This window comes from Phyllostomus hastatus, unplaced genomic scaffold, assembly GCF_019186645.2.
Source record: "Phyllostomus hastatus isolate PE091 unplaced genomic scaffold, TTU_PhHast_1.1 phas_scaffold_760, whole genome shotgun sequence".
NCBI classification, from domain to species: domain Eukaryota; kingdom Metazoa; phylum Chordata; class Mammalia; order Chiroptera; family Phyllostomidae; genus Phyllostomus; species Phyllostomus hastatus.
The window spans coordinates 1,288,000-1,310,313 of record NW_025334040.1 but is presented as its reverse complement, the minus strand read 5'-3'; the positions used below and the strand labels follow the sequence as shown (position 1 = coordinate 1,310,313).

The 22,314-nt window shown below is 44.1% G+C and overlaps 1 protein-coding gene and 1 long non-coding RNA gene across 2 annotated transcripts in view; one reads left to right on the top strand and one right to left on the bottom strand.

The window, feature by feature from the left end:
• Positions 1 to 15,518, bottom strand: part of LOC123810967 (solute carrier family 5 member 4) — a 29,643-nt gene extending 14,125 nt beyond the window's left edge. The window contains exons 1-8 of the mRNA XM_045826845.1: positions 15,384 to 15,518; positions 14,626 to 14,697; positions 12,838 to 12,942; positions 10,334 to 10,393; positions 8,190 to 8,294; positions 3,991 to 4,096; positions 2,673 to 2,753; positions 375 to 595 (exon numbers count right to left, since the gene is read on the bottom strand). Coding sequence (XP_045682801.1) covers positions 375 to 595; positions 2,673 to 2,753; positions 3,991 to 4,096; positions 8,190 to 8,294; positions 10,334 to 10,393; positions 12,838 to 12,942; positions 14,626 to 14,697; positions 15,384 to 15,518 — 885 coding nt within the window. The remainder of the gene's footprint in view (positions 1 to 374; positions 596 to 2,672; positions 2,754 to 3,990; positions 4,097 to 8,189; positions 8,295 to 10,333; positions 10,394 to 12,837; positions 12,943 to 14,625; positions 14,698 to 15,383) is intronic.
• LOC123810968 lies at positions 2,693 to 12,966 on the top strand. The gene is made up of 3 exons (XR_006784326.1): positions 2,693 to 2,923; positions 4,206 to 4,346; positions 12,814 to 12,966. It is a non-coding gene; the product is annotated as an uncharacterized LOC123810968 (long non-coding RNA).
• Positions 15,519 to 22,314: the final 6,796 nt, after the last annotated feature.

The following is a 22,314-nucleotide window of genomic DNA, read 5'->3' as shown; positions in this document are numbered from 1 at the left end:
TGATTTAATGGGTCTGCATAGCATCTGAGAGGGTTTATTTCTAATGAGCTCCAAGGTGTCATTCATGGCAATGCTTCACAGACCACACAATGAGTCCCAGGGTTTAGGGAATAGAAATACATACCAAAGTAAGTAACTGAAGGAGCTAATGGTTTTTACCTTTGAGGGATAAGAAAGAGGGACACCAGACAGCTATTTTGCACAATTAGCCTTGTAGAAGTGTTTGAATTTTTAAATGGGGTGTGTGTGTGCCCCTGTGTGTATACAAAATAGAAACTGTATGATTTTCTAGGAGAAGAAAAAGAACATACACATATTCACACCACATACCACACACAGACACACACACACGCACACACACACACAGTCTTTACCTGATCAGTGCACCAGTACCACACCGCTACGATGGTCATTCCAAATATCATTCCTGGCCATGGAATGTCCCCGGTGACAGCATCTCGGAAAATATGGAAGGAGTCTGCCCGAGGAGTGTAGCAGGTGGGGCTAATGGTCAGGTTGTCCCCTTGGACTATGGATGGGATGGCATTCATATACTTCTCTGTAAAACTCTCATAACCTCCAACTTCGGTAAATGCTGAGAAGGCATTGGATAAAATAAAACGGTTCATGGAAATGTAACACACTCCTGGTTTTCATGATTATTGGATTATGGGGGAGGTACTCAAGCACCTCCAATCAGCCTGAGCATATTCTCAGTATCCTTCTCTCAGGACCTGTGACTATCGGGGCACTGACTATCGGATTGACTTTCACAAAGTTCATAAAGTGAGTCACCCTTTAACTCTTCTTGTTATGATGCTTTTGAAAAATTTGATTTAGTAGCTAACCTCATAGTAAGAATGAAACTGCAATCCAGCAGACTGATATTGATGTCTCACAACCATCAGATCAGAAACAGACCTGAAGGTGAGCTAACAGAGTGAGCCTCACAAAATCAACCCTCGGAAAGTCCCAACTCCTCTGAAGGGGCCAGGAAGCAATGGCCTCTCTTCCTGACACAGAGCCTGGTGGGTCTGACTTTACGCTTAGTCAGATTTTCTAGCCTAATACTATATTCTACCTATGTCACAATAAAAAAATGGAAAGATAAGGAGCAGAAATTGGAGGCAGCAGATTATGTGTGGTAAAGGGAAACGGAGAGACTCGGCCACTGTGGGGCCTGGAAAGGCTAGACAGGTACAGAAGAGCACCGTAGTGGAGGGAAACCCAAGAAAGATGAGCCCAGGCATCTGGGGACACTTAGTACAGGCTCAAAAGATGCACAATTCATTGATGCAGCTGTAGGGTTAAGGCTGACATTAATTTACTACTCCATTATTTATTTAATTGATCATCAATATGCTCACATGTGCAGACATGGAACTGGGAGCACGAACAAAATGAACATGCAAGGCAGGAACTCAGCCAAGAGGAGGGTACTGACAATACAAAGAAATTGTTCTGATAAGAGGAATATGGTTTGTAACAAACACACAAGAGGGACCCTAGGAAGTGAGGGACTCCCCCATTCTCATCCTAAGGATGTAAGAAGTGACACTTAGAGAGGCTGGTGGTAGGCACTGCCTCACTGAGACCAGCAACCAAAGAGCTATGAACAAGTAGAGCACAGAAGTTCTGGCTAACTAAATAGAAAGATCATAAGGAATCGATCCCAGTTGTTGCCTCTGGAGCAGCACTGGGCAGCAGAACTTTCTGCAACGACCTGTTCTATATCTGTGCTGTGTGGTATGGAAACGCTAGTCTTATACCGAGCACTTGAAATACGGCTAGGCAAATGAAGAACTAGATTTTTAATTTTAATTAATTTAAATATAAGTAGCCATATGTGACTAATGACATCCATGTCTCATTGTGAATTTGTTGTCTTTGCAGTTGTATCAGCTTTTGCTTCACGTATTTTCAAGCTCTGTGATGTGGTACATGCCTATGCAAACTTGTACACAGAGCAGCTTGAGTAGAGGGAGCAGGGTGGCTGCAGGACAAGGGAGGGATAAAGAGACATTTGATCCCATATCCTTTTTACTGTGTGCATGTATTTCCTATGCAAAGATAAACAAATGTCATAAGAAAAGAAAACAAAAAGTAGCAAGCTGTAAATGAGAGTCATCAGTGGTACTTGTTGGTATGACTTACTCAAGAAAACCAAGTGATGATACTAAATAAGTGGGAGTCACAAAAGAAAATCTAACTGTTTTTTATAGGCTCTAACAATAGAGTGAGCAATGCATTTAAACAATTTTCATCCAAAACAAAACAGTTATATTAAAGTTCATATTCAGTTATCTTAATTTTTTTGAATGTTTAATGTTTTGTTATATGAAGACTTTATGTAAATGAAGGGTTTCTGTGCATTGTATGCAACACACCAATATTTTTGCCCATTCTGAAGACAAAGATATTAAGATTAAGCAAGATCATTTACCTGAGCCATATTTTTTAAAGGAAGTTCAGCACTTCTCCCTCATTTCTTCATGCTGAGATAGTACAGCAAGAAAGAAGTTAGGCATTCATTTCAATGATGAGAATTGTATAAATGACTGGAAAATATGACCAGGTGGAACTGGGAGGCAGCAGTCAAGAGCAGACGGGCTGAACAGAAACAAGTCCCCTGGTTTCTAGCCCCAGGGCTCTGGTCACACGTCATCACTTACCAAACCCCATGAGAATGAAAGAACCTATCAGCATGATGAAGGCCTGGAGGGTGTCTGTGTAAATAACTGAGGCCAAGCCCCCTGTGGAGAGAAAAAAAAGAACCAGGATATTTCACTCAGGTGCCCTGGCCTACTGGCCTTCACCTCTAAGTCCTCTTCTACCCAAACACTGGAAATGACTCAGCAGAGAACAAAAGGAAAGCTCCTGGCTGGGCCACAAGCTCCTCTTGGCATCATTATCTCCTGAGAAGGTATGTCTCTCATTGATCCTTCTGTCTTCCATGCCTGGCCTTGACTCAGAGTTTTTGTGAAGTACAGTGGAGTTCTATCTTTGTGTGAGTTTTTGACTATTAAGTAGGGGAAATGGCAATGTTTTAATATCATGAAAATTTCCCCTAACAATTCCTCAATCTGCTCTATTTAGCACAGCATATACCTGTTTTCAAAAAATCAGGTGAAGTCATTTTTGTTCTAGTGTTGGACCATATCATTGTTTCATTAATTAAATACAAGGTATTATTGTTGACTTGTGTTTTCTTGTAATGTTGTTCTACCATCATCATCACCAGCAACTTCTCTTTGGACTTGAGACTCACTAGACTCTTAGTCAATGAGACATTTCCTTTATGGGAGAGTCGTGGGAAAAGATTGATCCTGAAAATAGGAGATTCATGCCCCGAATAGTCTGACACAAATGCTCAATGCATGAGAATGGCTCCATAACTGTCTTGATTGTTCAAGCTTTTATATTTTTTTGGTTATTTTTTCCAACTGAGCTGGAATAGTTTAATTTCCATAAGTTAGTATACATGAGACACTACACCAAGGTATCTGGTTCAGGAAAACCTGTTTGGACTGTTGCCTCATACTGTCTCTGAACGACCAACCCACTGTTCCAGTCCTCCATTCCCGATTCTGCCATTCAGAGCCCACCGCAATGCTCAGGTGTCCTGCACTTCTTTGGGCCCTGCCTTGGATTTACCAGACTCATGTCTGAGATGCTATTTCATCCTTACTTCCCATGGGTATTGTACACAGGATTCCAAATGCCAGTCCGCATAGATGAACCAAATTAGTATTTCTTTCCTTGCCTCACCTACCACATCATTACCCTTGATCCAAGTGTTCATACCTAATATTGAAGATTCTGTTTCCTTTGCTCTGGTTGTGTTTCTAGGCTGTGCATGATTCTCAGAGTGGGAATAAAGGAATATCCTTACCTTGGCACTGACTGGGCTAACACTGAGGTTGTTAGTTGCAGCGGGGGTGGGGGTGGGGGTGATGTGAGCAGAAGATAGCATGACTGAGCTGAACTCACCAGTGATTGTGTAGATAGCAGTGATAGCCAAGAGGATGAAGATTGCCAGGTAAAGGTCCAGTCCCAGGGCCAGCTTGATGAATATAGCTCCAGAAAAGATGTCTGACTACAAAGGGAATGGTCAGGATGGAAAAGAAACATGCGCTGCATCACTTAGCTCTTCACAGATGGCTTACTACCAGCATGTACTGTAGCTACATGTGTCTCCTCTGCAGTCCAGTTATGAACTCCTTGGAAGCCAGATCTCATCCTCAGATGACCATTATTGGATGGACCACAGAGAGGAATGATGAGCAAGTGGCTGGAAAGTGAGAAGCGGCTACACTACAGCTTGTGTGGACTACTCTTTCATCATGGTCAGTAGAGAAACAATGATAAGAACTAGAATAGTAGATGGAGGAGTCACAGAGTAGACCATGGTTATTGTTAGGAAGATACTTGAGAGTGCTTAGGGGAGTAGAAAGGGAGGTAAAACATAATGACAGGAGGGGGAAGTAATTATGAAGCAAATAACCAGAGACATTAAGAAGAGATGAGATCAAGAATAGGCACAGGTTGCCCTGGCTGGTGTTGCTCAGTGGATTGAACACCAGGCTGCAAACCAAAGTGTCGAAGTTCGATTCCCAGTCAGGGCACATGCCTGGGTTGCAGGCCAGGTCCCCAGTGGGGGGCACTCAGGAGGCAACCACACATTGATGTTTCTCTCCCTCTCTTTCTCCCTCTCTTCTCTGTCTAAAAGTAAATAATAAAAATCTTTTAAAAAAGGCACAGCTTGAGGGTTGACCTTTGACTCCTCATCTTCAGAAGAAAAGAATGAAACAAATGTACATTATGTAAATGGGTTGGGAGGATTAGCTGTTCATGCCTATATTTTCTAGATGAAGCAAGGGATGAGGATTTCTGGTAAGAGGCAAAGGTCCAGGAGCTAAAAAAAGTTGTGGAGGGTTTGAAACAGTCATTGAAAGAACCAGGGGTGAATATATCATAAAAACCCACTGACGAAAGGATTATTGGTTGAGGTTTAGAAGTCAGAGGGAGTTCTGCAGAAGCACCTTATGCTGCAAGATCATGTCCACCCAGCTCTGCATGGCCCCTGGGTCCCCAGAATGTGCTTCCCAGTTTTCCTGAGATTTCAACACAACTTATGCTGGCCCCACTTGGATCTGTCCCTTCAACTTTGATCCCCAAGGGCTCTGCATCAAAACCACAAAACCAAACCAAACCAAACCAAACCAAAAACCTGAGAAATAGCAGGTTGGTTAGAAGCACAGAAGCAATATCCCTGGGTGCGGGCACAGTGTTAAGTGGGAGACTGGACTTCCCAGGGCTGGAGATTTGCTAGGGGAGCTCCATGGAAGGAGAGACAGGCAGAGACTGACCGAGACTATGTGCTGGTGGACCATGGAATCTAAGGGGCAGGAAGGCACGGGCGAGGTGAGGGAAAACGGTAGGGTGGCAAGATGCAGAACCAGACGAGTCAGAGGCAGGTTTCTCTGTAGAACTTGGGTTTGGAAGAGGTGTCACAGGACAGGGTAGATTTTTCCTCCCTAACATTTGAAATAAAACCTGTCGTTTATCATCTCACCAGACACACGTTTCGGTGAAAAGCCTCTGAGCCTGGAAACTAACTCTGTGACATACACAAAGTACTTCCTGCAACTTTGTCATCACTGGGTTTTTAAGGCATGTAACTACTGTGGAAATGGAAGGGAGACTGTATTTTTTACAAAATTGGATACTTACTAAAAAATTATTTAGCTTTTCAGAAAAGATATCACCTATTGTGATGTCAATCATTGTATGAGTTGCTGTGAAGCATACCTGCATCTATCTGCATCACAGCTTCCGCACTCTAGGTGGTGGTAGGGAGGGGGCATTAGGACTTGTGCATTCATGCCTGGTCATTTACATACAAAACATATTATCTTATTATGAATTCCTTGATTTGTGTTTCTTTATATAGTGCAATTAAGTACTATATAAACTATGATGGTTTAAAATTATATATAAATAGCTTATATTACTAATGACTTTTTAATTGTGATAACATCTATAACATAAAACTTGCCATTTGAACTATTTTATCACGTGTAGTTCAATGGGATTAATTATATTTTCAATGATTATAAAATATTTCTAAAAAAAGAAGCACTTCATTGCCCTGGCTGGTGTAGCTCAGTGGATTGAGTGCGGGCTGCGAACCAAAGCATCACAGGTTCGATTCCCAGTCAGGGCACATGCCTGGGTTGCAGGCCATGGCCCCCAGCAACCGCACATTGATGTTTCTCTCTCTCTCTTTCTCCCTCCCTTCCCTCTCTAAAAATAAATAAATAAAATCTTAAAAAAAAAGAAGCACTTCACGATTCAGGATATCCTTTTGCTCTTGAAGGACATTGGGACAATGGTCGATATCCAAACAAGGTTTGTAGGTTACATATTAGTTTGTATCAGAGTTAATTTCCTGGATTTTAAAATTTGCAGTGAGGTTTTCTTAAAGAATAACTGTATCTTTAAAGCACACAGGCTGTAATATTTAGGAGTAAAGCTGCTCCATCTCTGCAATGATTCTCAATACATGTATTATTAAAGCCTGAGAACCAGTGAACAAGATGATTTTTTCCAAACCCGGGGCAGGGGAGGACCGTGAAAGCTATCCTGTCCTAACTCCTCATAATGGTCTGTGTAATAAGTAACCAGGACGCAAGCTGTTATCAGAGTGTAGCAGTACACAGAAGGTCGTACATAAGATTAATCACTATTAATATCACTTAGAACATAACCTTGTAAGTGAGAATGGGCTCCTGCTATTGTATCTTGCCAGCCAACCACAGATCCTGCACGGTTGGTTAGTCACAGATGTGCCCTTGGCCTTCCCTGCAACTCCATTCTGCTCCCCATCATGCCATCTGCTCCCCACCACCTGGATCCTTCCACCACAGGAGGCTGCACCCCGTGGGGCCCCTTCAGCCACTTCCATTCTGCTCTAGCACCTGGTGCACACCCTTTAGGACCATGAGGTTGCAGAGGTCAGAGCCAGAGGAGGACTGCGAGATCATGGAGTCCCACCCACTTGTGGATCATGGCAAGCTGCCCTGCTTCCCTTGGCCTCTCCTCCCTCCTGTCCCGGGGGATTGTTTAATTCCCCCCAGGACCCCATGAGGATGACTCTCATTTCCACCCAGCTGAAGATGCCCCCTTTCCTGGGTATCCATAGTGTACCTCCCATGCTTGTCCACACAGTCTATTCAAGTTCACATTTAATTCATTTGCACATATTATCATAAAGTGCTAACAATTTCATGATTAAATTCTTATCTCCTGAACCCTATGGTGAACTCCTCGTGTGCAGGAGTCTTTGTTACCCTTGGCATGGTGCTCAGCAATATACGGCGAGTGCTGGAAAATGCTCACGTTGCCTTCGGAGGGCTCGTGCCATCTAATCTAACATCTGGTTTACTTCCAGCCACGAGTCAGGTCAACAGAAGAGCAATAGTGGGGCTTAGCTTCTTCCCTCATGCACCGCCTAGACTATGAACTTGAGGAGATTATTTCAGTAGTCACTGATACTTGAGAAACAGATGTGTGACTCTTTGTTTTCTACACGTGCTGCTGAATCCTCAAATTCCTTTCTTCTTTCCTTAATGATTATCTCCAAGGAATTTAATTAAAAAAAAAACCTCGTTTGTGACATATGTTTTGTAGGGGCGGTCTTATATAAAATACATGTAAGGAAAATCAGTATAATAATACAAAGCACTTTCCTGCTGGTTCACATGTCAGGTAATCAAGGTGAAAATGAAAATACAGACAAAGAGAATGAAGAGGTTATCGTGCAGAGGAGGAGCAGGGGACCAGAGAACCCTTCTCTTTCTTACTAATAAATGGCTGTGCTACTTGAACCAGACATCCGTTCTTTCTGTGCATCCATTTTTCCATATCCTTAACAAAAGGGTGGGCGTACACTGTATAGCCTCTCATGACTTTATAAGTCTTTTACTCTGTGTACTCAGAGCAGGGTCCCTGAAGCTGCTTTCCCCCATAAACACCTGGTGGGGGCACCCCAGGTAGATTGAGACATGCACACTGCTTGACCCTGTTTATAGTGAGAGACCATACACACACCCAGCTGTCTGATCTTAGCCCTCCAGCCCCATTGCGGCAACCTTGTGAAGCTACAATGCCAGGAGCACCGAACTCACTGAGATTCTCAATGCCACACAGATGAAGAGGGAGAGGAGAGAGAGGTAGATCTGGAGTCGCTTCCCACCAAACCGCTTCCTTAGGTATTCCGGCATGGTCATCACCTGCAGAGACAGACATTGATAGGGATGCACCTGCAGGTCCAGCACGTTCCTATTATTCAACATTTACTCTGCACCTATGCAACACACAGGTGAGCCTGTGTGTTGCCCCTCGGGGAATCCCAGTGAGAAAGGCACAGTGTTTCGAGACAGCGGCAAGGCTGGAGTGAACACAGACGCTGGGACCAGACAGTCTTGGGATGTGTTCCCAGCTCTGACTTGTACTAGAAGTGTAACATTTGGCAAATGATTCTCTTTCTGAACTTCCATTTTCTCATCTGTAATGTAGGGTTTTCATGTAAAATACCTACACCACCTCCACATGCATGGTAAACACTCAACAAATAATTTTCATTGTCTTCACCAATAATGTGACAGTCTAGCAAAAACATTACTTGTAAGTAATAAATCACAATTATTGTTACATAATAAATTGATCATTGAATAAATTGCAAATATACATTTGGGTATATGTTTATATGATTCTCTTCATCGGAAAGAAGAGAGTTACATTAAATTCCCACTTAGAGAAAAGCCTGTAGCTGTCAGTACTGAAATACGATGTGGACTGTGAGGCATAGCATAGAAGGTGCAGCTTTCTGGTGCATCACAGCAGACGGAGCTCATGATTTAATCTCCCTCATGTAAAAGAATGTTAAATAAATATTTACACAATATTACCAAAAAACAAGGGGAATTCTTGGTGGTTCAGAAACTGTGAGGGTGCCCTGAAAGATGGTAAGCCACACCCAAGACCCATGAGTTCTGTGGGATGGGTCTGTTAACCTAAAAATAAAAGGCTTTTTGCCCCAGCTGATGTGGCTCAGTGGATTGAGCACTAGCTTGCAAACTGAAAGGTTGCTGGTTTGATTTCCAGTGAGGGCATGTGCTTGGGTCGTGGGCCAGGTCCCCAGCTGGGGACATGTGAGAGGCAACCATTCGATGTTTTCCTCCCTCCTTTCCCCTCTCTCTAAAAATAAATAAATAAAATCTTTTAAAAAAGAAAAATGAAAGGCCTTTCAAAGTGAGAGGCAATAAGCATTTATTTGAGGCCAAAGAATAGCTATTTGGGAATTATCGATTCAGGCAGAAATCCAAGAAATGTTTGGATTAGGAGATAAAGGCAATAGGTATTTATAAGAAAGGGAATGAGAACAATTACATCAATAGAAGGGGACATTTCTATTGCTGCAGGAAGGCTAACATTGTGATCTGATTATACACAATGTTTTTAATTTTCAGTCCCATATCCATCAGCCCAGCAGTCAGAATATCTGCTCTCTTCAGATACCTGCTATCCTTGCAAACAGTTCTTGGGGATGCAAAGTTGCTTTAGACCCAATCCAAGGGTTGCTTTGCTCTCTTTTAACATTCCAAAGGTTCAAGGCTTGAAGGCAGTTAGTTCCTTTGGGATGGCAGCTCCAACCCTATTTTAAAGTGGCTCCAGTTATCATTATTTTTATAGGTCTTCATACCAAGGACAGCATCGTCCAGTGAGCCTTGTTCAAGCCTGGAGCTGGAAGGGACCCGGGATGAGCAAAAGGGGAATGTACAGTGATCTGAGGAGAGATGACCCGAAAGGCTTGTCCCTGAGCACCTCGTCTCAGGGATTATTTCAGGATACAGCACCCATGGTCTGAGTGTCAGCAGTAGAAGGAATAAATGTGGGAGCAAGGCTCAGAGAGACAGAGCAGTGCCCCAATGAGCTGGCCAAGCCCAGGCTGAAGGAGAGCCACTCTAGCTGTGGTGTATTCTACCCTCATTTAAAAAAGAAACCACTTTACAAATGTCAAAAGAGCAAACATTAGAATGAGGAAAAAAGCCATGAGTCAGTGAACACGTGGGGACATGTAGCGATGATCTGGGAATGGCTGGCTGCAGCCATTTGCCAGAGCAGTCTGGCAGCACTTAGTAGGTTTTTGTTCACGTAAGCCCAGAAATGCTGGACCAACAGTATGCCCCAGGTTTCATGACTGGGCAGAAAGAATGAGCGAATGAACAAATGCCTGACCGGTGTGCCGAGAACACCCGTGATTACTCACCCCCGCCTTGATGTATATGGGCACAAAGAACCACCCCAGGACCAGCAACAGCAGCAGGGCCTACAAGAAATCAAGAAGAGAGCGTGACATTGGAGAGACTTGGCTTGTGGGCCTTGTCACTTCATGAGCTCAGAGTGTGAAAATCAAATACGGTGAGTCCTCACTTGTGGTTGCTTGATAGGTTTTTGGAAACGGCGACTATAAAGGAAATGACATATAACAAAACCAATTTTCCCATAGGCATATTGATATAAACAAGAGATCAGTTTGTATGGTCATTTCTGGTCATTAAAATAAGTTTGAACTATACATACATTAAAGAAAGATGAATAAAAACGAGTAAGATTATTATTTTCAAACCTGCTTGTTCCAGTTCAAGGCCACAGGTGGCCAGAGCCTCTCTGAGCAGCTCAGGGTGTGGGACAGGACCCTGGTCTGCACAGGTCACCTTCCATTGAGGGTGCACACACACACACACACCCATCCCTATGCACTCAGACCAGGACATGGCAGACACACCAATTCACCTCAGCTCTTTGGGAGGTGGGGGGAAACAGGAGTACCCTGAGAAAACCCACACTGATGTGGGGAGAATGTGCAAACTCCACATGGACAGTGGCCCCGCCAGGAGTCAAATACTTTCTCATTAACATTATGATGAAACGACACTGAACAGACGATGCTCTTCGAGGACCTGCTGTGGGTTTGCTTGGATCCTGTCACCTTCCACCCATTATGATCCATCCGCAGACAGCTGTGGATTCTTTTCTGTTTTCATGATTCAGAGTTCGTGAAACTCCTGGGGCTCAGGATGTGACAAAAATGCACAGTGAAAAATGAACAGAAGAGAAGGGCCTGAGGACAGGTGGACCGCTGGGAGGTCATACAATCTTTGCCAAAAGGAACTATTCATGAATGGCAGGAGTGACATACAGAGTGATGCAATGAGCAAGAAATTTGGAGGTGCAGGATATTCCCAGTGCTCCCTGGGTCCTTCCATTTATAACTATGATGATAGCGTAATCTTGCAGTTATGTTAATGTTTAAAAAGTCTTCATGTATATCACTCGTGCTGCCCTCACAGCCAACAGCTGAAGCAGATACGATAAGCAAAGTTATTCTTGTCTTATGAAGGGAAAAGCTGAGATTACAGAAAGCCGAAGGTCATAGGCTAAAAGAACCAGGCTCTTGGTAGCCTTATTATTGCACCCACTGGGGCCATAGGGTGTTCTGTCCCTGCCTCTGCAGGCTGAGTCCATTCCGGAGTCCCTGATACTGCTGAAGTAAAACTAGGGGCAACATCTGCAATGAGGGAGAGGCAGTGGGATTTGTAATGAGTCAAGGTCACTTCCAGAGTCCATGCAGAGATGGTCTGTCCCTACTATTATCATGATCCAGTTTTCTTCCACATAAGCATCTCCCTCTGACTGATATGCAGGCACACGAACTTACAAACACAAGAAAGGATAAGGGAAAAGAACAGAAAAAACTTAAGCAGCTCAAGAAGTATTTATGGCATGTGCCCAGCTGAGTCTTAGATGATGGGGTGGTATAAGTGACATGAGAAGAGATGGCCCCTGTCTTCAAAACACTTACAGTCCAGGCCTGGCTGGTGTGGCTCAGTGGATTGAGTGCTGGCCTGCGAACCAAAGGGCCAAAGTTCGATTCCCAGTCAGGGCACGTGCCTGGGTTGCCGGCCAGGTGCCCCAGTGGGGGCTCTCGAGAGGCAACCGCACATTGATGTTTTGCTCCCTCTCTTTCTCCCTCCCTTCCCCTCTGTCTCAAAATAAATAAACTACCTTAAAAAATAAAAACACTTAGAGTCTAATTAAGTGGACAGAGCTCCTACTGATGAAACGGCAGTAGGATGATCAAGAACTCAATTATAAAGTCTTGTAGATTCTACCTACTGTTGCTGTCACTTCCTGAGTCAGGCCCCCCTTGGTCAGTTTCTATGCAGCCACCTGGCGCCAGCACCAGGAAGCTCCCTCGCCCTGTGCCAAGCCCTACCCATCATCTCGATGGATGCCTGACCTGTGGGAGATCTCTCAAGACTCCATATCTGCTTTCCTCCTAGTACCATCTATACTGCAGTGAATGCATATCTGGCTTTCCCACTGGGATATAAGCTTCTCAACAGAAGGGACCGTTGCTTTTACATTTTATTGTTGCTGCATCTAATTTAGAGCCCGACACATAGCAGATCAGGGAGAAGAGATACAAGTGAGAGCTAAAATGATCAAGGAGGCCGAGTGGAAGTGGGATCCCAGTGGGAATAATTGCTTGAGCAACACCTCAGAGGTAGGAGATGTGCCTGATGTGGCCCAGGCGGAACAGGGCCACACAGGCAAGGCCCTGGCATTCAAAGAAGGGATGCATTAAAATGAACACAGAAATCATACCAAAGAGGAGTTTATCCTACACAGAATCCCAGAAAAACATAACTGGATAGAGGTGTTTTTTTTTTTTTTAATTTAAAGGAAAAAGCCTCTGCTGTCACTTACATTCCATTCAAACACGGCAATGACAATTCCTGAAGCCGCTCCGGTCCCGGCCAGCCCCACGAAGTGGCCACTGCCGATGTTACTGGCGAAGAGAGAGGCGCCCATCTGGAATCCGAGAGAACAGACCAAGACCAGAGGTAAGAGACTCAAATCAGACTTCTTCAACGCAGGTAAAGGCTGGTGTGTTTCCATCACTGCTCCTTAGGGCGGGAGTCAAGAAACTGCAACCCATGGGCTGCATCTACCCAGGTTTTGTATGGTTGGTGAGCCCCCCCCCCCAAAAAAAATATATATACACACATACATACATATATATATATATATATATATATATTTACATTTTGGAATGGTTAAAATAAATCTAAGGAGGAATACTGGTTTGTGAGATGTGAAATACGAAATTCAAATTTCAGTGCCCAGACGTGGTTGCACTGGAGCGCAGCCACGCTCTCTGGTTTTACGTCTGGACTGTGGCTGCTTCTGAGCTACGACGGCAGAGATGTCTCTAAAATGCTTACAACCTGGCAATTTATAGAAAAGCTTGCTGACCCCTGCTTTAGAGGAACATTAACCTATCTACCTCAATGCTCCGAGTTCAGCCTGTTCTTGACCGAGAACTGCCAGCTCTCCCATCGGCCCCTTCAGTCAGCCTCAAGGGCCCAAAACTTGGGTAGGAGGGAGTTCCTCTTCATCCTTTTGGCCCTAAGGACCCTCTTTTAAAACACTTCCCTTCCCATCACACTGTCTACTGTTCTAAAGTCTCAGAGATCAAAACAGATCTCTCAAGTGGGCACGGATGACCACTAGTTCCGACAGAACAGGGTTGGGGTTCGGGACCACTGAAGTGCCTATTCTTCTGTTCCCATCTTTTCAGCCTTCTGTAAAATCACCTTTGCTGCGCAGGCATTTGGGGCTCAAGGATAAGGTGAATTTCATTTGTAGCTATGGGATTGGTTGAGCCTTGAATGTTTCATAAACACAGTCCTAAGAAGGCAATGCCGACTGGACACTCCAGGTAAAATCCACTTTGAGCTTGCTTTTGGTTTGCTTCAACTACCTGGGCTTCATGTCCCTTCCCCTCATATTATTCAATCAGCAGATCTGTGAAGAAAGCACATACTGAGCACCCACTGTATACTCATCCCACTGCTGACATTACATGGGTTCAGAGAAGATGACACAGCCTCTGCTGCAATGGGACTCTTGCCAAGGAGCCCAGACATCAGAACCCAGCAAGAAACTGGGCAAGAGTCACAGAGGCATCGCCACTTTGACCATCACAGGGGACACACATCCGCTATGGCAACCGCACAGAACAAAGGACTAGACGTTCAGGCTGGAGTGCGGAGCGGGGTTTCTCAGACGAAGCAGGGATGCAGCTAAGTGTTGAAGGAGGAGAGGAGGGAGCGGGACGCTCATCCAAACAAGAGGGTCGGCGTTAGCTCAGGGGTGGGACCAGAGAAGGATTGTATCCATTGGGAATATGCTGTGGATCGTAAGGAGCCAAGGCAGAAGGTTCTTGGTGAGGACCAGGGAGAAAGCACATGAAGCAGAGCTGAGCAGGGTCTTCTCAAATGCCCCACTACACCTGCTGTCGTAACTGGTGCCATGCACAGCCATCTACTGGAATGACGGGCAAAGCCCTGAGGTCAGGGATTTAGGAAGAGAGACCCCAGCAGGCAGGCAAGCAATACACATCAGAAATGATCAGCCTACCCAATGTTTTCGTTATCCCACTCTCAAACGCATGCACAGGAACTTCATTTCCTGGAAACTCTGACCACTCACCGGCCACCAGACGATGTCCCGACCCGCCAGGAAGAAGCCCCCCACGGTGTCCCGGTTGGTCTTCAGCATTGCCTGTGAGGGAGGGAAGACAGGGGAGGGTCAGACTGCCGCCTACGTACCCAGGGTGCCCCAATACTGCGGTCGTGGTGCTGATGCAGTGCCCTTCTCTGTCTCTCCTGAAGAGAGACACGTTTCCCTGGAGACTGTGACATTAGCATCCATCTTTAAAGGGCCTCCAAATCAGGGTTTGAGCAGAACCCAGGGACTTTAGGAAATTATATTTCTCAACTTTTGTCCTAATCGCTCTGCTTCTTTCATTTATGAAAGCAATGTGAGGTATCACTGAAGCTGTGCTGGGAAGAACATCTGTAGCCTCAAAGGTGTCACTAAAAGAAAGAATAAGCATCAGGGAATCGAGTCTCCAACTCAAGTAAGTTGGAGAGTGAGCAAATAACACAGGAAAACAGAAGAAGTGAGGTCAGAAAAAGAAAGGGCATTGGGCTGGAGACGCTGAGCAGGTTAAGCCTGAAGTTCCGGGCGGTGGCCCCATTCACACAGCGGGTCTGTTGGGAGAAGAAACTAACTCAGTGTGAGCGTTATTGATGTCACACACAAGAAAAGGGTTCTGAGAGAAGGGACATAAAGTCTGTGACAGCTGCTAATGTTCTCTCCACTTTGTCACATCACACCTTTTCCTCCCTCGATGTTTTACCCCTAAGCCACGAGCTGCCCTGAGTCCCGGTTGGACGCCTGCATACCCACAGCCCGACGGCCATCACTACCACGAAATAGACGACAATGACGGAGATGTCAGCAGCGTTTCGGATACGCTCTGACATCTCAGGAGGGCCCGGGGTCCCGGTCATGGTGCTGGGGCTTAACGTGCTGGCCATGGCTGCTGGCGGTCCTTTCCCCATGCCCAGGAAAGGCTCTTTCCTTATACAAGCTCTGGGTTAATGATCAGCCTCCAGTAGGCGGGGCACGCTATCAGAACCAGCTCCTAGGCATGGGACCTTTAAACCTTTTCTCTGAAGCTCTGAGACCCTGGCCCTCCAGTGGTCAGTGCTGGTCCAAGGCGAGTGTGAGAATGAGGGGGGCAAGACCAGAAGAGGCGTGAGAGTTGGGGTATTCACCACGTGGAAAGACAGGGGCTTTAAGATTTGACCAGACTGCGGGAGGATTCCCAAGAGATGACTATTAGACTCCACATGAGGGTGAGATTATACAGGATTTGTCCTTCTGTGCCTGGCTTATTTCACCTAGTATAATGTTCTTTCCTTTTATTCATGTTTTTACAATGGGAGGGATTTTTTCTTTTTTATGGCTGAATAAAAGTCCATGGTGTATATGCATGTATGCCACGTTTTCTTTACCTGTTCCACTGCCACACACATGCACTATTTTCATACTTTGGCTATTGTGAGTGATGCTGTTATGAGCACGGGAGTGCAGATAACTCTTTAACATACTGATTTTGTTGCCTTTAGATACATACCCCAACATGGATTACTAGATCTGATGGTAGGTCAACTTCTAATTTTTTTCTTTTAAAGATTGTATTTATTTATTTTTAGATGAGGGGAAGGGAGGGAGAAAGAAAGGGAGAGAAACATCAATGCATGGTTGCCTTTTGCACACCCCCAGTAGGGACCTGGTCTGCAACCTAGGCTTGTGCCCTAACAGGGAATTGAACAAGAGACCCTATAGTTTGCAGTCTGGCTCTCAATCCACTGAGCCACACCAGCTAGGGCAACTTCTAATTTTTTGAGGATCCTCCATACTGTTTTCCACAATGACTGTATCAATTTCCATGCCCAACAAGAGGGCACTAGAATTCCCCTCTCTCCACATTTTCACCAACACTTATCTCTCGCCTTTTTGATAACAGCCATTGTAACAGGTGTAGGGTAATATCTCATGGTGGTTTTGATCTGCACTTCCCTGATGATTAGTGACGCTGAGCCTCCTTTTCTTTCTCACCTGCCGGATGCATGTGCTCACCAGCTGAGCAGAGTCTACTGCTAATCACTTTTCAAGCTCCTCTCCTCTTGCTTCCCACGCCATGGACACTCGCACAGAACCACCCATGTCTCCTCTCTGGGTTTCTCTAATTTATGTCATTTAAAAAAAACTTCCCAATATGGAAACCTGAGAATGTTACTGCCATGTTTAAAGTCTTCAATGTCAAGTAAAGGAAGTCTCAGATCCCTAGGGTAGCCTATACAGCACCCCTCCCCCTCCCGGCCAAGTCTGTCTTGTTCATTTCCTCTCTGCCTGACCTTCCACACTTCGCTGCCTTCTACAGCTGCCAGGCACCGCAGACTTCTGCCACCTCTGGGATGTCCCTTGATCCCAAATGCTGCTGCTGTTTTATGCCTTTTATTTCCTTTTCTTACAATGATTTTCCTGCTTTCCCTTTAGAACTAGATCAAGTTCCATCTCCTCTGGGAGACCCAAATATAAAAGTAAAAGGCTGTGTTGATCATCATAACATTAAGGCCTAGGACAGTGCCTGGCAGATTGGAGTCATAAACATGTGTGTTGCAAACTCTGGTCACCCAGTTAAGGCAGTTCCATTTGGACCAGCATGGGGTGCTGTGGGACTAACCATGGGTCGTTGGAGTGTGGCCACTCCCAGTTGGATGAACCCCAAGAGTGCTGCAAGCACTTTTACTCACTTGTGGGGACTTTGCAGCTGTGTCTCCTGAGGAGGGGCATCAGTGGAGTCAGGTGATAGTCTATGAATTATTCAGCAGAAGTCTGAATAATTCCAGCAGAAGTCTGGGAGCTCTACTCAATTTTTCTTGAGGTTTTACTGGTTTTAAAGTAAGCAGCTTGGTTCTGTGGTTGTCTGTGATTCAAAATTCTTTCTTTGGATCTCCAAATGCATTAATATAATAATAAAATAAAAATATAATATAATATAATATAATATAATATAATATAATATAATATAATATATGTGATATGACATTATTTGAATCTCAGACCAGTTCTCTGGTTCTAGGAGAGGCAGCATGGCCTCCCCACCCATCTCTGGGCTCCAGCCTGAGAGTGAGGCTGAGTATCACTGCTCAGCATGGGACAGCAGCCTCCATGATCACACAGTGCTCCAGGCCAGTGGGGAAGTGAGACACAAACCCTGAGCTCCTGTCCTCACCCTGCATGTGGGGACCTCACAGAACACCATTTAACTGCCCCAGGGGCAGACAAGGGCAGGTTCCAAATGACAGTTATGTATGCTATTCAGGAGTATTGAAAATAATGTGAGTTAAAATGACTGAATTTACACAATGGGCAAGTGTATATAGGTAACACCATTGTGAATATATTTGTAGCAATTTAAAGATAGGCATATTCACGTGCATTAAAAATGGTAAAAAGGAATGTAAGGTTTAACTAAGGGGGTGCATATATTTTTCTAGATTTTTCTTTTCCATTCCAGTTGGAAGTGCTGGATTCACATGTTCAGAGGGTCCACCTCTCTGACCTCAGGTAGCCAATCACCAGGGTTACTGGTGGCCAGTCTCCACTCTTTCTTTGGCCTTGGACCTGCCCTGACCTCTAACCTGAGGGCTCTTCCTGTCTGCCAAAGAGATCACCTGACTCACCCTACAGATCCAAACCTATACATCAACGTTTTTGAAGTTTCTTTGGCCCTATTTCCCTGCACCCCTCGACATGCACACAGGGTTATTTCCCCATCTGTATGTTCTTGTTTGTACTCTTCTGTCTTTTCACATACATGTGCAGTTCACATACATGTGCAGGCAAGGTTGAAGTTCCAGGGGGGCAGTTGCCAGAAATTGACATTTTGGAAAAAAAAGTTTTTCATCAAGATGAAAATCCAGGTGTAAGAGCATTACTGTTCCAGTGGTGGACCGACTGAGGTCTCTTCTCACTCTGTTGTCTTGGGCAGTGATGCCAGGAATACAGTACAAAAAGGACACTCCACCCATGTGTGCAGTGCTAGCACAGTGACTGGAGGATGTGGGCCTGGTGGCCAGCAGGGGGCACTGTGTGACATGCTGAGTGCAAGCTTGTGATAGACAGCTGGTGAACCACTCAGCTGGCTCTAGGCCATTTGGGCAAACTGTATCCTCACTGATGTGTGACTTTTCTCCACTGACGATACCCTCACCCCATCAACCCATGAGCTCCTGGGTCTGGTTCATATTTGGTCATTTCCTTTTTTTCTACGAGTCTTTGTCCAAACTGAGTCTGGGAAGAGCTGATAGATAGTGAGGACTAGAGTAAATTGAATCCTGGGAGAGTCTGTCTAGGGGATAAGACACAGCTTGTGGGCATTCTTCCCACAGGGGAGCTTCTGAAGACAGAACTCTGGAGCACTTCTAACACGCCCTTGAGCTTTCCCCCCTCAGCCCTTTATAAATGGGGCACTCTCAAGTGGTTTAGCTGAAGGGCCCCAGGGGCACACAGCACCTGCCTTTCTCCTCTGGCCCCCAAGGAGCAGGTGTGCTGTGATGCTAGACTCACAAGCCTCTGTCTCACCATATTGGTCACTTGGTCAGGTAACCACTTTCTGCAATGGAAGCCTTGGACACATGGGCAATTGTGATGCACTCTTTATAGTGCATCAAAGCACTGTAAATATGAGGACTATTGTTCCCTGAACTTTGGGCTGAAGGGGAGAATGAGTATTACTGCACCTGAAATGATAGCCTCAGAGCTTGTACTGTGATCTTTGCCCCAGGGAGGTGAGCTGAGTCCTCCCCTCTGCACCCTTTGCCCAACCATTTGCTCCCTTATCTCAACTGGTGACCAACACTAACTCACTGGGGACATTTTTGCTGCCACCAGCACTGAAAATATGAGGCATTTAGGTCATTAGCAGTGCCCGCTTGTGTGGTCCCATCAGGCATAGACCAGACTGTTGATTACTCTTGTTTGACTGCATTGTCTAGTACAACAGTACTGTTATTACACAACAGTACTGAATAATAAGGAAGGTAACTGTGATTTTTCCTTTTCCTGATCTTAGTGAGAATGCCCTTCATTAACAAAGATGCTGACTTTAGGACCAGACTATATATGTGTGTGGGAGAGCGCATATTACCATATTATAAATGTACCTGTCTATTCTCTTAACTGGTTTTCATTAGGTATAGTTGTTAAATTTAATGAATGACTCTTTCCGAATCTGATGAGATGATAATATTTTGTCTTTTGATCTATTAATATGCTGTATTATATTTAAATATTTCTTAATATTGATAACACTTGCATTTCTGAAATAAATTCTACTTGGCGATGGTCTACAAATTACTATTTTGATGTTGGATTTTGTTAATTTTTTATTTAGAAATTCTATATGAATATTTAATGACTTGGTCTGAAGATGCCTTTTTTTTGTATTTCTTTGTTTTCTATGAGAACTAGAAAATGTCCTCTTTTTCAGTGCTTTGGAAAAATTATGAAGCAAACAAATTGGAATCATCTAATCTTTGAAGGTTTGTTAGAAGTTTCCTATTATACTACCTGAGCCTCATGCCTGATAACATTCTCTACTTTTTTCTGAGGAAATTGGTCTGTTTAAATATTTTTAACTTTTATAGGGCCAGTTGTGCTTTTTCCATGGAAAGTATGCATTTCATCTAGTTTTCTTAAGAAATAGAGGTTATTTCTTACATTTTTCCCATTTTTCAATATTTCCCACATGCATGCATTATCCATTTTCATTGAGTAAGTTAATCAGTGGTTTTTGTAGTTTGTCATTTAAAAAGAATTTTGATGTGCCAATTAGATCTACTATTTTTCTAGCCTCTACCACATAACCTGTTGCTTTTATTGTGATGGGGAGATGGGTTGTTTCTCACTTGCCTTTTTAATTTTCTTGGACTGGGCTGAACTCAAAATTTCTCCCTTTGGCTTGATTTTCCCTTTGCAAGATGGTTCCCGCAGAGCTCTCCAGCCTTCCTTTCAATGATCTTTTCCCTTAACACATTTTCTTTTCTTAGCAGGCCTTTACTCTGATATCCCTTCATTGAAGTCAGTGCTCTGGCTTCTGAACTGCAGTCTTTTTCTCTATCTTCATGTTTTAGGGGTTTTCTATTTCTTGCTGTGATTTTAGATTAATATTAAACTGGCTCGCTGCTAGCTTTCCTCTTCTATCCTCTACAAAGATTTCTTGACTGATCTTACTTTCTGCTTAGACTATGGCTAATGATGGAAGAATGGGAGAGAGCCTGCTGGCATTCGGAAGTTACCGTGTTCATTTATTTGTTTATTTATATGTTTCACTTACATGTGGTTTGAAGTTTGAACATTTTCCTTTTTTTAAGGCTTCATTTATTTTTACAGAGAGGGGAAGGGAGGGAGAAAGACAGGGAGAGAAACATTGACCTGCAAACCCAGGCATGTGCCCTGACTGGGAATTGAACCCAAGACCCTTTGGTTCACAGGCAGGAGCTCAATCCACCGAGCCATGCCAGTCAGGGCTAAAGTTTGAACATTTTCTTATTGTTTTACCAGGAGTGTGGATTTTGTGTAGTTTCATTTGTCCTCTTTCTTTCTTTTTTTATTGAGTATGAATTTTTAAAGACTTGTACAGTGAAAACTATGAAATATTCATGAAATAAAGCAAAGAAGATATAAGTAAATGGATAAGCATCTTGTATTTATTAATTTGAAGACTTAATATTCTGTTAAGATATTAATAAGCAACCTAAAGATTCAATGTGGTCTTCATAAAAGTTCCAATGACATTATTTTCCAGAAACAGAAAAATCCACCCTAAATTTATGTGAAATCACAAGACACCCTGAAGAAAATATTGCAAAAGAAGAAAAAGTTGGAGGTATCATACTTTCTGATTTCAAACACATTCCAGTGCTCCAGTAATTAAGAGTGTGATACTGACATAAACCTTCTTTCAAGGTGGCTGGTTGCCTATTTCCTCTAGAGTGAATTCCTGAAGGTGAGTTAGTTCATAACAGGGTGTGTGAGCCTGTGTGTTTGTGGAATGGGGGCGGGTCAGTGTTTGTGGAGGGTCTGCTCTGCGCATGTGGGACACTCAGATGTGTCCTTTGGACTCTGCACATAAATGACAGTGACACCCTCCTGTTAAGTTATGACCTACGAAACCACCTCCAGATTTCCAGATATCCCCTGAGGGGGCCCAATGACCCCAGGGTGAGACCCACTGGGTTAAATGAGAATGTTCTCAGCTGTTAGGCAGCCTTTGCCTTTGAGTCCTGTTCATGCCAGTCAGCTGGACAGAGACTAATGTGCCATCTCTCTGTGCTTCTGAGTTTCCGTCTGTTAGACAAAACAGTCACACAGACTCACGTGAGGTGAGAGCCTGCAGCCCAGCCATGTGGAAAGTCCTGTCAATCAGTGTGAAGGACAGCAGGACAGCTAGTGCAGAGATGTGAGGTTAGGAGGGTGGAGGGATTGAGCAAAAAGGACAAGGGCTCATGGGCATGGACAAAAGTGTGATGAAAGATGGGGAGAGAAGGGTACAAGGAGACAAATAGTAATGGAAAAAATACAATAAAGATTAAATAAAACAGACAGAAAAAAACAAATTGCAACATATAAATTTTGGCCAATTGTGTGTGCACTTAATATATTTAAATTTTACACATTGCACATAAAGATATTTTATGTCTTTTCATTTAGTCCCTTAGGGAGTTTATTTCAAGCCTGAGACACAAAGATGAGTGAACA